Genomic DNA, 14966 nt, shown 5'->3' with positions numbered 1-14966 from the left:
TGCAATTATGCCAAATGAAATTTTTATTCTCACTTTCTGTTTCTTTTTCTGCGAGTGGAGTTTGTCCTGTGACGATTTCGTGATAAATTATTAAAAGGCAACACAAGGGGGTGGGAGGGATCAAAAGAAAAATTCAGGCCGGTCATGATGGCAGTGAAACAGAGAGAGGATGTGTGTGTGTGTGTGGGAGAGCTTGTGTCACCCAAGGCTGTTCATCCATTCCAGGTCTGACAGATGTCCTACAGATGTCCATAGTCTGAGGAAAACAGACTACAGCATGATTCTCAAATCAAATTCTTCACCAAAACAGCATAAAAGTTGTTAGAACACAGCTCATACACAATGTTGGAGGGTATGCATTCATTAATCTCTCTAAGGTTAATCACCATCCAACCTTCAAAAGAAGCCGCCATATCGTGCTCTGCCAGATTGCCGACTTTCAAAACTGCAAAGTGGGCCAGCTTATAGAGAACGATACAGAGAGAAAGACTGGTGCCTTTGAAAGAGAGTCCAGTCACTCAAAGGGTCCTTACTTAAAAAAAAAAAAAAAAAGGAAAACCAGTTGTGGCCACTGAAGTGATACATTTATTAATAGCGTTCATGTGCCACATTTTTTATTCCACTTTGAAGTGATGTTGGAGGCAAAAAGAGGCAGAAGGAGACAGGGAGGAAGGGAGAGAGCGGGTCTCTCGGATTCTAGCCTGCGGTCACACAATATTCCCTCTGGGTGGAGTGGGTCCCATTCAGAGCGACCTCAATAGCCCTACACTGAAGTACCTATAGTGAGTGAGTGAGAAAAGGCCCCATCAGAAAATGGAAAAAGGGGAGTTAACACACAGCTCTCTCTATTTTCTGATGATATTGATTGAAGAGCTCAGAGAGACCAGGGTGCCATTGTGTGGAGATAAGAAATCTGGGTGGGGTTGGAGAGCCACTGAGTCTACTGAGACCTGCACTTGACCTGTGGGTGGAGGACAAGAAGCCTCCAATATGGTTGTCCCGTATAGCCTACAGAATAAATATGTCTCTGTCTGGGCTTTGAGTTTACTGCATGTACCCATTGCAAAGTGATGAACCTGTTAAACCAACTCTGAAACTAACAAACTAAGAAAGTGCTGAGACCAACAGTCAAAATACAAGTACAAATAGATGACTAATGTCAGCTATTTAAAGCTGGGAACTGATGGGAACTTTTTTCTTTCTTTTTTTTTTTTTTTTTTTTTTACAGATTAATGTTTCCGTTGGTATCAATCCACCTCTTCTTTCTGGGAAAATATGATGCCAGGAGCTAAGCAGGAAGAGCACCAAATGGGGCAAAAGGATGGACAAGTTACTGCCTATAAAATATTTCTTCATTAGTAATGCATCAATTTGCAGTTTGAAAGAAAAGAAAACAAGAAAGGGTGTGTTTATTTGTTCATTTGTGTGCCGGTGAGCAATTTTACAAGAAGAATCAGGCCAGCAGTTTGCCTGCTTCCCATTTTTGTGTTCATGCAGACATGCAATAGCCTCTCATGTGAATCTATTTAAGGAGGATGAAGTTAACTCCGTGGGTAAGCATGAATTACACTTAGAAATATGTAGTCTAGTGTGCAATGTGCAACCATATGTGGATGGAAGGGTGCAGAACTAAATATTCAGGTAAATCTAACAAGTCGGCATGCATGACACAGACCTATAAGAATAATGCACTTGACTTTTACTCACTAAATCTGAAGCGCAGACTTGGTCAGCACAACTATACCCACAGAAAGCCATATTTTCTGTCAGATAATTACATTAATAGTTTTGCAAGGCACCAACAACACAAGCTTGATTTAGACGTCCATTTAAGTTACCAGCAGACAGAAACTGGCAGCACCTACCTGCCATTTAAACTAGCCACAAGAATAATAGTAACAATCTTAAGTTCCATAAAGTTTAAATTGGCCAGGTTAAAAACAAATCGTTGACAGTGTAGTTGCTTGTTAGGGAAAAAATAGCTACAGAGAGAAATATCGATAAAATTGACCATTTTAACATGAAATTTTCCTGCAATTTGCTAACTGCTGGAGCCAGCCTCACCTTCATTTTTCAAACTTGGAGGTTGAATCATTTCAGATAGGTATATAATAACAATTAGCAACCAAATTAGGCATTTTTTGGTATATATTCTGTGGTTTGATGTGTCCTTTAGTCTGATCATTTCCTTTAATTATAAGAAAATGTCACATTAAAATCAGTTTTTGGAATCTGAAGCCTATTAGCATTCTAAAATTTAATGAAACTCCACAAAATAAATATGAAAATAAAGTTTATCTCTGAGTAGTACAGCATAACAAAGGATATCGTAAAGTAATTCAACCAATGAACCAAGAGCTACTGCAGCTCTTTAAATAATGACAATATGGCAGAAAGTGCTGAAATGATTTTATTTGCTATCCAAAGTCCCTTTTCACTTTTTTTATTTAACATTTGATATAAACATGCACACTAAATATTTGCATAAATCTATTAAGGGACTGATAAGCTGCTCTCCTGTTTAAATATGTTAATTTAGAGGCAGACTAACCACCTGACTGAACAAGCGATAAGGGCACAAAGACAGTGTAACCTCTAACATGCTGTCTGAAATCATCTCCTAATGCAGATGTTATCAGACCAGCCAGAGACTGGCGTGTATTGTGAATGCACTTAACTTTTACATCACCTCCCTATTCCCTAACGCTGCTCTTGACAACACATTCTCTCTCTCTCTCTCTCTCTCTTCTCATCACCACCCCCATTCAGCGACCTCACCGTCATCCCCCTCACACTCACCCACTCGCTCCCTCACTCTCAGATTGCACATACAGATATACAAACACACTCAGTCACACATGAGCCTATTTGAATTGCAAGTGAGCTCTGTTCACTACCAGGAGCAGGTAAACAGAAGGAAGAAGTGAAAAGAACGGGAGGAAGGGGAAAAAAAAAGAGTGACAGTGGGTAAATGAGAAGCGAAGAAAGCATACAGGCTTCACTGACCAGATGACATTCACAGAGTATTTAGCAGGACAAGCCTCCACGTGTGAAGGTCTCAGAGAGACGGAGGAAAAGAGTGTGGAGAGTGCCTTGGGAGCCTTGCACCACACCAAGGCACACAGGAGGTGGGACAGCCCTGAAGGAACACCTGAGCTCTGAAGAGACATCTCTTGAAGTAAGGGGTGAGCAGCGCCTCATGGGAGACGGAATCAGTGGAACACCCGACAACAACCTGCTGTCGCTCCTCCTCTCCTCGCAACCGACTCTCACCCCCCTTCCTCCTCCTCCTCCATCCTCTCTCCCTCTCTCATTTGATCCCATCCCTCACTCCCTGCACCAGAGAGGGAGAGCGTGCACAGAGAGAAGGTAAGGGGATGCATGCATGCATGTTGTCCTTGCAGAGCATGTGTGTGTGTGTGAGTGTGTGTGAGTGCGTCAGCGTTTCAGATTTCAACTGGTTGTGTAAGTCAGCAACTTGCTTCTTTGAATCAGTTGTTTGTGTTTGTGTGTGTGTGTGTGTGTGTGGTCTCTGGAGGGTTGTTAATAAAGCTGAGACAGATGTAAAGCACTTTTAGTACGTCTTATGACTGTTTTTGCACGTTTAAAGGTTGGGGTCATCTCTCTTTTCTTTTTGACAACTAGTAGTTTTTTAAATTATTTACAAATACACTAGTGTGACTATGAAGTGGGGCAGTGAACACAGCGAATGAAGAGCCATAAACTAAAGAAAGAGTGTGATACTATATAAAAGTGTGTGAATGACAAGCGGCGTGAGAGGTGCAGGCGCAAAAGGAGAGTGAAAGTGAGGAAAACGAGGGAAGGTTTATATATTCAAAAGTACGTGCATCGAGTTAGAAAGTGAACCGTAAAATCCTATCAAGTTGCATGGTAATTGCATGTTACCCTTCCATCATTTCGTCAACCCCCACCATGAATCACAGGCCAGTTCTTTGCTCGTAGTAGTTTGGGGGGGACAACGGATCCTGCAGGGACCACCCCATGCCATTTAATCTGTCCCTGCCCACAGATAACAGAAGGCAGATGGTCCTGCCAGAGCCGAGGGAGACAGAAGATAGCTAATACAATGTGCAGACAGATAGCACACAGAACTCAACCTGTCCCCCTGAAACTGAGCCTACATCAACTTCTAAATAAGGGGAACAAATGAAGTGAAAAACAGACAGAAAAAGGAAAGCATAAAGAGGAAGAAAAAGATAAACAGAGCCGAGCTCAAGTATCTTTAATTAAAACTCAAGCAGTATCCAGAATAAATGCAGTCAGTTGACAGTCTGGGATAAACATAATGGAAAGAGGAAACTCGTATAAACAAAAATAACCAAAAGAAAAAAAGAGCAGAGAGTGAGCAGGACCATCAAAGTCATGAGCTCCTGTGTATTTATTTATTGAGGGTGGTAGTTAAGTTCACTAAGCTCCCTCTCGCTCTAAGACCCAGCCTTTTCGCCTTATGAAAATTCAATTGGCCATAATTTGCTGAGGAGCCGTATGCATATTTTATCAGCGGGTGCGTTTTGAAGAAACAAGCCCGCCAAGCTTTTTTGTGTCTTCATCTTTATCAAGATTGAATGAGGGGACGTGTGAGAGGGGCTGTGAGGTTGTGCAGCCATCTGCTAATATGTGCCACACTGGGCATTTGACATGGGAGCTAAAGTAAACACCAATCAGCTTCATATGTCTGGCTGAAGCACAGAGAGAAATCCATTGCGACCTTGTTGCCTGACTAGAATGTTTTTCTCTTTTGATTCTAACCATCTCTTTTCTAGTTCCACTTTCTCCTCTTTCCTCTCTCCATCTTCTTCCCTCTAATTACTCTAGGATTCAACATCCTCCTCTTCTCGCTCTCCATTTTCACAGCCCTCCCTTCCTCTCTCCCCTCTCATTTCAATCATTTTTTCTCCCTCTGCATGTCTCTCAGTCAAGGCTTTATGGGTCGTTCACTCCCCTCTTTCTTTGCAAGGATAATGAGCAGGCGCCTCTGTGTGACTTTGTAGCTGCGCGACGATCTGTGAGTTTGAATCTCGGAGCGTCCCGGGGCCCAAAAGACTCAGATGTACCTTCTGTAGCTGCCTCCGTGGTTCCACTGCTGCTGTCATCTGATCTATGGGGCACAGCACTGACATAATACACCTTGTTAGGGGAAGGCGGGGAGTGTGTTGGCGAAGGCTGTGTGACTTTGAACAAATGTGTTTTCTCAGGAGAGAAAGAAAACAGTGAGACCTGTAATCATCTACTATCACTAAATCACAACCGCATGCACACAGGAGCACGCCCACATATAAATGTACAGATAAAAGGACTGTGAAACACTAACAGAGTGTGAGAGAAATAAGAAAAAAATGGGGGGAAAAGACAGAAAGAAAGCCTGAAAAATCTGATACCAGTTCTTCTGGTTTAGGCATTGCATAAATCTATGCTGAATGGATTTGACTGCATCAGAGCACCTCCAGGTGTTGTTTGCACACTCCTCTCTGCATCAGCACGGCATCGCTTTCTCAAGATAAGTCCCCTAATAATCATAATCAAAGATATTTCGAGAACAGACCCATTCGAACCCTCAAACTAAAAATAGAAATGTAGATATAAAGGCAGCGACTTCAGAGTGATATTAGCAACTCACTTCACACTTTGAAAAGTGGTGCGATGGGTGATTTTTTACAGTGAGTGTCAAGCTGTGCTACACACACATCCCAGAGTAATATAGCATGGCAATTTCTTTTCCCTGGTATGAATAATTCTGTCTGAATAGGATAGGATGTTTCTTCATATCAATGAATCATCAGCCGCTACAGCTCTTTAGTGTCTGCCTGAATGGTACAGTAGAAATTTAACTAAGTCTGCGTGTGTGTGTTTGTGTGTGCGTTGCTGATGGGCTCTGATTGATGGTCTTGACCTTTCCACTGTGCATTTTCAGAGCCCGGGAGCCATCCAGGACGTAGGGACGAAGACTAAAAGGCACGAGAGAGTGTGAATCCACTATGGCGCTGTCTTGGTGTCTTGGTGCAGCTTTGGCACTGGTATGTGGATCTTTGTGGCCCCAGGTGCACTCAGGTGTGGCACCTGAGAATGAGGTGCCACTTCGCCCAACTACGTGGTTACCAGAAGGAAAGATCACCTCTGTAACCCTACCTAAAGGACGAACTCGCAGGTAACAGATGGAAAGCATCCATGTGGTTGATAGCTTGTTTCCACTGAGAGCATAGCAAGATTGTTTTCATTATATTTAATGATGTGGTGTCATAAGAGGTGAAAAAGGTGCTCCTATCTTTTAAAAAATAGCATACTTTATGCTGAATTATCAGTACATTAATATGTGTACCAAATGACATGAAGCTGAAATAAATCAGCAAGCGCCACATAATGAATTCCTTGTCAAACTATATAATTTCCTTAATGCATACACTTAATATTTTTGTCTAATGATTAGACTTGAAATGAACTTAAAGTACCATTTTAAACAGTCAGGTAATTCATGTGTTTCTAATCCAAACAAGTCCATGATAATCTCAGCACTTGTGTAACAGCTGAATTCACGTGAAACTAGATGCTGTCCCTGCTTGACGTTTTTCCTCATTTGCATTTCATTTAAGACCCACGATTAAAAACGGAGGTCTGCTCAGTGAGGTCGGAAACAGTAACATATCACCACCCATTCCCTATCCACCTTTCGTGGAGACAGAGGCTGATTCCAGCAGCGCTGTAGAGAGGGCAAGAGGAAGTGGAGCCCATTTGGCTTGAACCCTACACAACAGTGCCAGTTGCTTTCTGAAAGCGGGAGCTGAAAATTGCGACATGCATCTCCCCGTGAGCTGCAGTCTGTCCACCAGTGCAGTCAAGCAGGACCACACGGCAAATAATGGAGAGAAAACACTGATTCAGAAATTAATCACTCTATTAAATAATCCACAAAGTGCCCTTGAGAAAGAGTGCTGCACATCTGTTTGGAAACAATCACCATCTGTGCAGAATAATGAATAAATGTGTTTGTGTGGTAGGAAATAATTATGCTGTTAATACATTTTCACGTAGCACGACTAAATGTAAAGAAATGTTAAAGACTTCTTCTATTCAGTCGTCTTTGCTAAGCAATAAAGAGTTGAATTGAATTTTAATAGGCCACCACAGAATAAGCGTTAAAATGCCCTTCAACAGCAATTCAACTGCCATATAATATGCAAATCTAACATCCAACATGCAACAGCACAACCATGTCCTTATAGTTTCTATGCTAAGCACGAGCTGAGATGGTTACATCAAGCAGACAGATATCCATCTGAAGCCGTCAGTGCAGCCTTATCCTCTGATTCTGAGGTCACCTCTCCTGATCTGCTATCAAATGACTGATCAGCGTGTAGGCAAATGGAAACACAGCAACTGGCAAATGTCTGAAACGGCTGTAACTCGTCAAACTTTAGTAAATGAAATTATAACCGCCCCACCTTATCTAAAAATCATCCAACAAAATGAAAGAATGGGCACCGAACAATATCTTGTCTTCTCGTCCATCACCTTGCAGCTGAACAGAAGCAGGATGCTATCTTTCTGTCATCCCCGGTGAAAAAGCAAGCTGGTTCTCTTTGGTGTTTCTCCACAGGTTATACTTCACGCTGAAGAAGAAAGCTCCGGGGATGTCTGTGACAGTCAGCCCTTGTGACCTTCCCATTGAATGGACCTTGGCTGCTCGCACCCTGAAGGACAAACCCCTCAAAAACCTGCAATGTGAGTGGACAGTAAGACCACAAGCTGCACCTTTTGATACCCACTTAACCTGAAGACCTCACTACATCTGGCTTAGCCAAGGACATTGATTAGAGATTATCATTGCCATATAATATGTAGGGATTTAGTGAAGGGCAAACAGTCTAATCTTACTTAAGCTTCAATGTGTAGATGAGACTTTTAAACCAGATATGTGACCAGAATTAGTAGCATAAGGTAAAAAGGTACATTCTTGCTACGTGTTTTCATTATTTGTAGCTTCAAGGTCATGCTTTTACTGCAACTGTTACACAAATTTATAGGCCAACAAACTGATTTCTGTCAAACAATAATTTCACTGTTGAAGCCTGAGTGTGTTTCCGTATTGTGAAAAGTCCACAAATTTAACAGTCCTACATCTTATCAGCACATTGTACCCCTTTGTTGAAGTTCAAAGCACTGTGAAACGCATATATTTTTTTCTAAATGTCACCCAATGTCTTTGACAAGGACAGAGACAGCGAGTGCGATCATATCTGTGTGTCACCTGGTGATAAATTTTATCTGAGGCTTTTCATTCCGTAAAAAACACACACCAAAAAGCTCTGCCAACTCCCTGTTCAAATATTGAATAAAACAACAAACTAAAACTGCACTCTGTAACAATCTGTTTCTTGAAAACCAAAGCAATTAAATAAAATCAAAGGATTAAATATATTCTGGCACAAAGGCTTAGAATTAAAGTCAGGCAATCAGTGCTCAGAGGAAACAGAAGTAATCGCATTTCAGTCCTAAAAAGGCAGAGATTTCTGGGAAAGGAAACAGGCCTCAGTGTTTTCCAAGAGTATTTTTCCAGGTTACTTAAACAAGCTTCTCCACATGCTAAAATAACATTATGTTATAAAATGACACATGAATCATTCAGACCCTGAGCTCATGGGTCCCCATTGCCAGCCTGAATAATTCACTTTGATTCGGTAACATTTGGTCTCATTTTTCATCTCTAGGAGACATGAACAGTGAAAACAATTGGTGAATTTTTTTTTTCTGTCTGTGTTTATCTGGCAGTAGCGTCATTTAAGTGAAGAGTCTGTACTTCAGAATGAAAACACTTTAGGTGTTGAATGAAAATACTGCCAACCATTTTTGAAGTGGCAATTGACATTTTAGATATATATTTGTTTGTTCATTTACAAGGGGCTTAGGGTTTTCTCTGTCAGCCAGGTTCAGTGTGATCAATTGTTATAATGTACAAACATAACACTTTTGGTTTAATAACATGTACTATATTTTTTTAAAACAGCGACACCTAAATAGTATAAAAATTGTGTCCACTGCTTACACTTTGGTGAAACATAACATGATTTATTAACCAGTAAATTAAATTTCTAATTTAGCATTAGCATACTTCTCAGTAAATCGCTATAGCTAATTTCTTAAATTTCAACTCTTGTGGCATTGCTAAAAACACATTACACTAATACTTTATGGGAAAGCAACTCAGAAACACCAAATAAAGAATTTAATTTTGGTAAACATACTTATTTATGTACTGCCAGCAGTAAAAGAGGAAGATAATATGAAACCAGTGGTGATTAGCTTAGCATAGGAGCTAGCCAGGGGGATCTGCTACGAATTGAAATTAACGGGTTAGAGCAATAACTATTTTCTACAGTCATTGGGTTAGCAAGCTACGTTGAGCTAAAAGTCAAAGCTTTCTGTGTCACTAGGGTAACTTACCAAATCACCACGGTAACTTACGCTTACCTTACGAATACCTCTGGTTGGGAGCAGGTTATGTTCAGATTTTCTGTTTGAAGTCAGCTGGAAGCGCCATGTTTTCATTGATTCTTTTATTCAAAGTATATTTTTAAGTGCAATATAGATTATCTGCAGCAGGAATACATTTTATGTGTGCATTTTGTTAAGCTATACCTTACTAAAAACCAAAACCAAGTCATTAGGTGGTGATACAGAATGTTGTTGTTCTTTTTTTATTGACAACTTTGTCTTAATATGCTACTATTTCTGTTTTACACTGCTGGAATTGCAATTACTACAGGATAGATTAGAAAATTAATTAACATGTGTATTACCCAGAATACCCACACAATTAATAAAACGGATTTAATTTTGATTTGGCAACAGATTAAAGTGATTTCCATGCCTCATTTTTTCCGTTACGGGACAGTAACCTCTAATGTATCACATTTAAAGTTTCAGATATCTAATGTGCAGCTGTGACGTTGTAAACAGCAGTATTAGAATAATTAAATTGACTTAAAATGTTTATTTTTAGTGCTCTGCGCATTAAATCTAAGAGTAGCCTAATTAATTTTCTGCAGTATTAATCTCTTGTCTTATTTGCAAGAAGAAAGCTGAAAAGCGCTGTTGTTGTGTTATGTTTTATCAAGTTGGCTAACACAAAGAAAGCCTGCATGTGTTTCATTCATTTGTAGTAAGAGTCTACCCTTATGGCCATGTGGTAAATGGTAAATGGACTTATATAGTTCTTTTCTACTCTAACTGAGCACTCAAAGGGCTTTTTAGTCCAGTCCTCATTTTTCCATTTACATAGACATTAATCTATACCTAAGCAACATGTCTCACACTCTAATGAATGCACTGGGATCATTAGGGTGCCTTTCTTAGGGCCCAAAGTCAGGCACGCAGACTGGTGGAGCTGAAAACAAACCACTGACCGTCCAGTTGGTAGACAACCCGTTCTATCTCCTGAGCCACAGCTTCCCAACATATTATATGCTGTTTATCTAATCTGTACAAAAACAGACTTCTAATAACGTGGTGTTTTTGTGTAATTAATTATGTAATTGCACTAATTGTATGAGTGCACTGACTTCAAGGAGGCTACATTAAGCAAACGCCATACAGAGTGTGGCATGAATCTTATCCAATTCAGAGCATGAAAGTAATAAGCATTTCTTACGCAATGACAGCTTTATTTCTTTAACACTGTAAAGAACCTAATATGAGATAATCCAAACTTTATAAGGTCTCCTTCAGGCATGTTTTGATATATAACCTGAGTTATTGCACTTGTTTTTATTGTTGGCCACATTTAATTTGTGCAGATTCTAACATTGATTTATATTGCATATTAAGTTGTGCAATATTATTTTATGACTTTGCAGAATAAAGTTTATTATAACATTAATTGCTTCATTTAGAGCACTTTATAATTTTATGTGTAACATTTAAGTTATTTATTATCACCCCTTGAAAAAACAATAGCTCCTATCTGCTGGTGTGCATGTCAGGATATAAAGTTCACACTGTCCAGCTGCACTGGTGTTTATTATGGAGAATACTTTTAAGAAAACCTTTAACTCACCATTCATCTATAGCTCAGGGAAACTGGCGAACACTACTGAAACAAGACACCAGGGTTACACATATAAGAATTATGCTACTTTAGATAATAATGTTTGTCTGAAAATCATGTCTAATTATTCTTCCTGATTTAAAAATTACAAATCTGAGAATGTACAAATACTACCAGATGTGCAAAAACTACCAGATGCAATTCAAGTCCTGCTTCACTCTAACTCCAACTGTGTGCAGCAAAACATTTATCCTTCAGTGAATGAATGTGAAAACAATCTTCTAGTATCAAACTTTGTCATTGTCCAAAGTGATTGTCAAATGCACAAGTGAAGTAAGAATAAGCAAAACATATTCAAGTGTGTCATTATGATCTATTGTGGCTAGCTTTCTTTTTTCTTCTTTGCTCACAGGGAGTACTAAAAAAAGCATGCCTGAGGTGTGGTGGCGAGGTCCTGGGACGGAGGAGAAAATACACAGCAATACTGGCAATACAGTGGAAAGCTACAGTAGTCCAACCTATCCAAGCGCTTCCATCTACATCCTAAGGCTACGCTCCAAACAGCAGAACACCAGAGCAACAGTGTATCTTCATGAAGGCCTGGGGCCTTCAGGCATCTTCCCTCTGCTCCCAGCTGACCCACAAGTTCACACATTAGGTGTAGGCATGACCAGCGTCACCCTCAGCTGGGCACCCAGTGCCTCCATAACGAGCCTCCCACATACACAGACCAGTTATGAATACTGTGTCCTTGTCAACTCACAGGAAAACTACCCCAGTCTTTGTGCTGCACAGAAGAGTATGAGGAAAGAGAAAGACCAAAAACAAGAAAAGAAGGACAGACGGAGCAGGGTGACGGTCTGGCCCATTTTGAAAGAGTGGTGGTGGCAGCAGTGGGACACTTATCCTGAAAGTCCTCAAAGTCAACCAGCTTCCCTCACTGATGAGTATGAAGACCTCCAATGTGTGTGTCAGGGGACAGAAAGTGTTTGCACTGTCTCAGAGCTCCTGCCTGAGACCCAGTATTACTTTGATGTCTTTGTGGTCGACAGGCTGAATGGGACCAGCATGGCATACAAGGGGACACTTGCTCGGACACATGAGGAGGCTCGACCTGCTATTACCGCCCTTAGAGAAGGAGAGCTGAGGTGGGTGACTTTCCAAGACAGAGGCTTCAGCTCGGAGCAGTTCTTCAGTTTCCGTCCTCAGGGTTGGCAACAGAGTGGCCTCCTCACCTTGCAGAGCTGTGGGGAAGGTGAAAAGGTCAAGGTGACTGTATCTAGTAAAGGTCAGGTCTTGACCTCTCAGGCTGCTGGGCGAGAATTAGCGCACATATGGCTCCAGGGAAGTACTTCCTATCTCATCCACCTGGAGAGAGAAGGAACCGCCATGGACCACACCTCTGCTGTTACAGACCCATCGCTACCAGAAGGTCTGACAGCTTCAGTCAAAATGCAGACCTCATCAGCTTACCACCGCAGAGGAGTCCCATCTCTGCCCTCCACCTTACAGATAAAATCCTTCAACCGATTGCGTGGTTGCAGTAGTGTCACCCTAGCATGGATGGGAACAGAAGAAAGAAGCCTTTACTGTGTGTACCGCAGAAAGCTTGGAAGCCATGAAGCAGAAGCTGGCGGAGCATCAGCTCTAACTGCACCCTGTCTGGGGCCAGAGTCCCGCTCTGACACTGAGAGAGTTCTCTGCAAGTATTTCCAAGAGCTGAATCCTCGGCGGGCCGTCACTACAGCTGTGATTGGGGGCCTGGAGCCAGGAATGGCCTATGTGTTTGATGTCTATCTAATGAGACGCTGGGGGATCCCTATCAAGTACACGAGCAAGATGGTGAAGACTAGAAAGGAATGCTGAGTTGCTGCCCCCTACAGGAGGTTTTTAAACTGTCCCAGTTAAGGGACAAATGCATCAGCCATGGGCATGCTATAAAGACTGTCCAAGAGAACGAAGCCTGTTGTAGAGAGACTGTTACCATAACAAGGAAATATTCCCTCTGGAGGAGCAATGGTTACATTCAAGCTCTCCACTTACAAGATCTGTGCAAGTGGATAGAAAGCATATGAGAAGGATCTGCACACCAGCAAAAGTTCATAACATTTACAATACAGTTCCTGTGCTTTTGTCATTTTTTCCATTGTTGATCATAATAATAATGTGCCAGTTGTCCAAGTGCTTATTTTGTGTCAGAATACAAAGAACGGATGAGGTTTGTGATGACAAAAGTCAAGACAAAAACAACAACAGAGACTGTGCCAAATATGCAACAGAAGCAGATGGGGCAATAATTAGATCACATCTGAGACGTGGGGGTTGTAGTATATATCTCCAGTGCTGCATATTGTAAAGGCTTATAAACACAGATGGGTGCAATCTACAGATGCTAAGTTCAAAGTCAGTGTGTATCTTTGTGTTCTGCTTTCGCATGAAGCAGTGAAAATACTTAGTGACTTGCCTCATTGTCTTTGATGTATTCTTGTGCTGCTTCAAACTCATTAATAAATACTTGGGTATCCGTATGGTTCTGCCTGACTGATGCATGTATTTGCACTAGTTTGTGAAATTCTAAATTTAACACTTCAGCTTTTATCATGAGAAATTAAGTCTGTTGGGTTGCTCAAGGCCACACTAATCTGTGGCATTTAATTAAGGGGAGATTTATGATTTATTTTGGTTAATAGATTCAAACTAAGGTTGAAATATAAAAAATGTATTTTACGTAGACTTTAATCTGCTGATAGATTTTTTTCAGGAGAAAATAATATAGAAAAAACAATGTTTAAAGGGGTCATTTATATATGGCATTATCACTTCAGACACAGCAGCTTTAACATCATTACACAATAATTTGTCTGCAGCATAACCCGTTAGCCTCAATCTTAGCATTTGATCATGCTGTGACCATATTTGGATGAGAGGATGGATTTAAATTATTAGCTAGCAATAAGGCTAGCAAGCTTGGTAATCAAGCTCCACCCATAAGCTGTACAGGTTCAACACCTGCTAAATAAAGCACTAGAATACACTTACTAAAACTGAAAGACAAACTTCTTGGACCATTTGTATTTCACACTAGTCTAATGTTTTTGATTAGTGGCGTTGAAGCCTGCCAAAGGTTAACTGGCTACAGTTGCCTGGGTCTGAACACCTGTCAGTCAAATGGCAGATGCATTTCACCCTCCATGGAGTTTATATAAAGGGGTATAAATGCCAAAACCATTTCTGTAAAAGGTTGTTAACATGCTATTTAATGGTGTAAACTTGGGCATTTCAGCATTGGAGTCTATGAGTATTGTAAATCTTTTACACAGCCTCAAATGTCGTTTTTAGTGAAAAGTGGTGCGGCACAGGATTCGAAACAGTCTTGTGTTGTATACTTGATTTACAAAGTGTGTGTGTGTGTGGGGGGGGGGGGAATATTTAGACTTTTTACTACAGTAAAAGTTATAATCCTGCTTAAGTATTGCAAAACTGAAATATTTTTTAAGGTACACTGTGTAAAATCTCACAAATAGATATTAGTAGATTGCAGATTACAGCCATGGAAATTCTGTTTTCTTATCCCTCCCAATTCAAGTGCATAATCTAAGCTACAGTAGCTGCTGTAGGACAAACAACTCTGTATCTACAGTGAGTGTAGGCTGTCTGTCCACTGCTTACCTCAGTTGTCAATATGTCAGGTGTCCATGTCTATTTAATCTGGAGGAGGCTGTAAAACTTTGTGAAAGGAGTCCGATGAGTCCATGAGTCAGTGAAGCTCACTTTTGTCTGATGACAGCCATACTGAGGTGAGTTGTTGAGAATATCAACTTTTCTGTAGGTAAACACTGTTGCATTTTTGCCACTGAGCTGCTGTTAGCTGCTGTTAGCTCTTGTTAGCTGCTATTAGCCAGTGTTA

General features: G+C 40.8%; 1 protein-coding gene across 2 annotated transcripts; it reads left to right on the top strand.

The window, feature by feature from the left end:
* Positions 1-2612: 2612 nt before the first annotated feature.
* Positions 2613-14856, top strand: ndnfl (neuron-derived neurotrophic factor, like). Of its 2 annotated transcripts, XM_085182762.1 has the most exons (4): positions 2613-3369; positions 5933-6166; positions 7613-7737; positions 11472-14856. In XM_085182762.1, the coding sequence occupies exons 2-4, from the start codon at positions 5997-5999 to the stop codon at positions 12923-12925; spliced, it is 1749 nt and encodes a 582-aa protein (XP_085038888.1). In that variant the 5' UTR covers positions 2613-3369; positions 5933-5996; the 3' UTR covers positions 12926-14856. The 2 variants fall into 2 exon arrangements, with proteins under 2 accessions (XP_085038888.1, XP_085038889.1); XM_085182763.1 differs by lacking the exon at positions 2613-3369 and having other exon boundaries at positions 3387-6166.
* Positions 14857-14966: the final 110 nt, after the last annotated feature.

Source organism: Neolamprologus multifasciatus, chromosome 13 (assembly GCF_963576455.1).
Source record: "Neolamprologus multifasciatus chromosome 13, fNeoMul1.2, whole genome shotgun sequence".
Taxonomy (NCBI): domain Eukaryota; kingdom Metazoa; phylum Chordata; class Actinopteri; order Cichliformes; family Cichlidae; genus Neolamprologus; species Neolamprologus multifasciatus.
The sequence above is the reverse complement of the archived record's forward strand: the minus strand, read 5'-3'. Positions and strand labels throughout refer to the sequence as shown.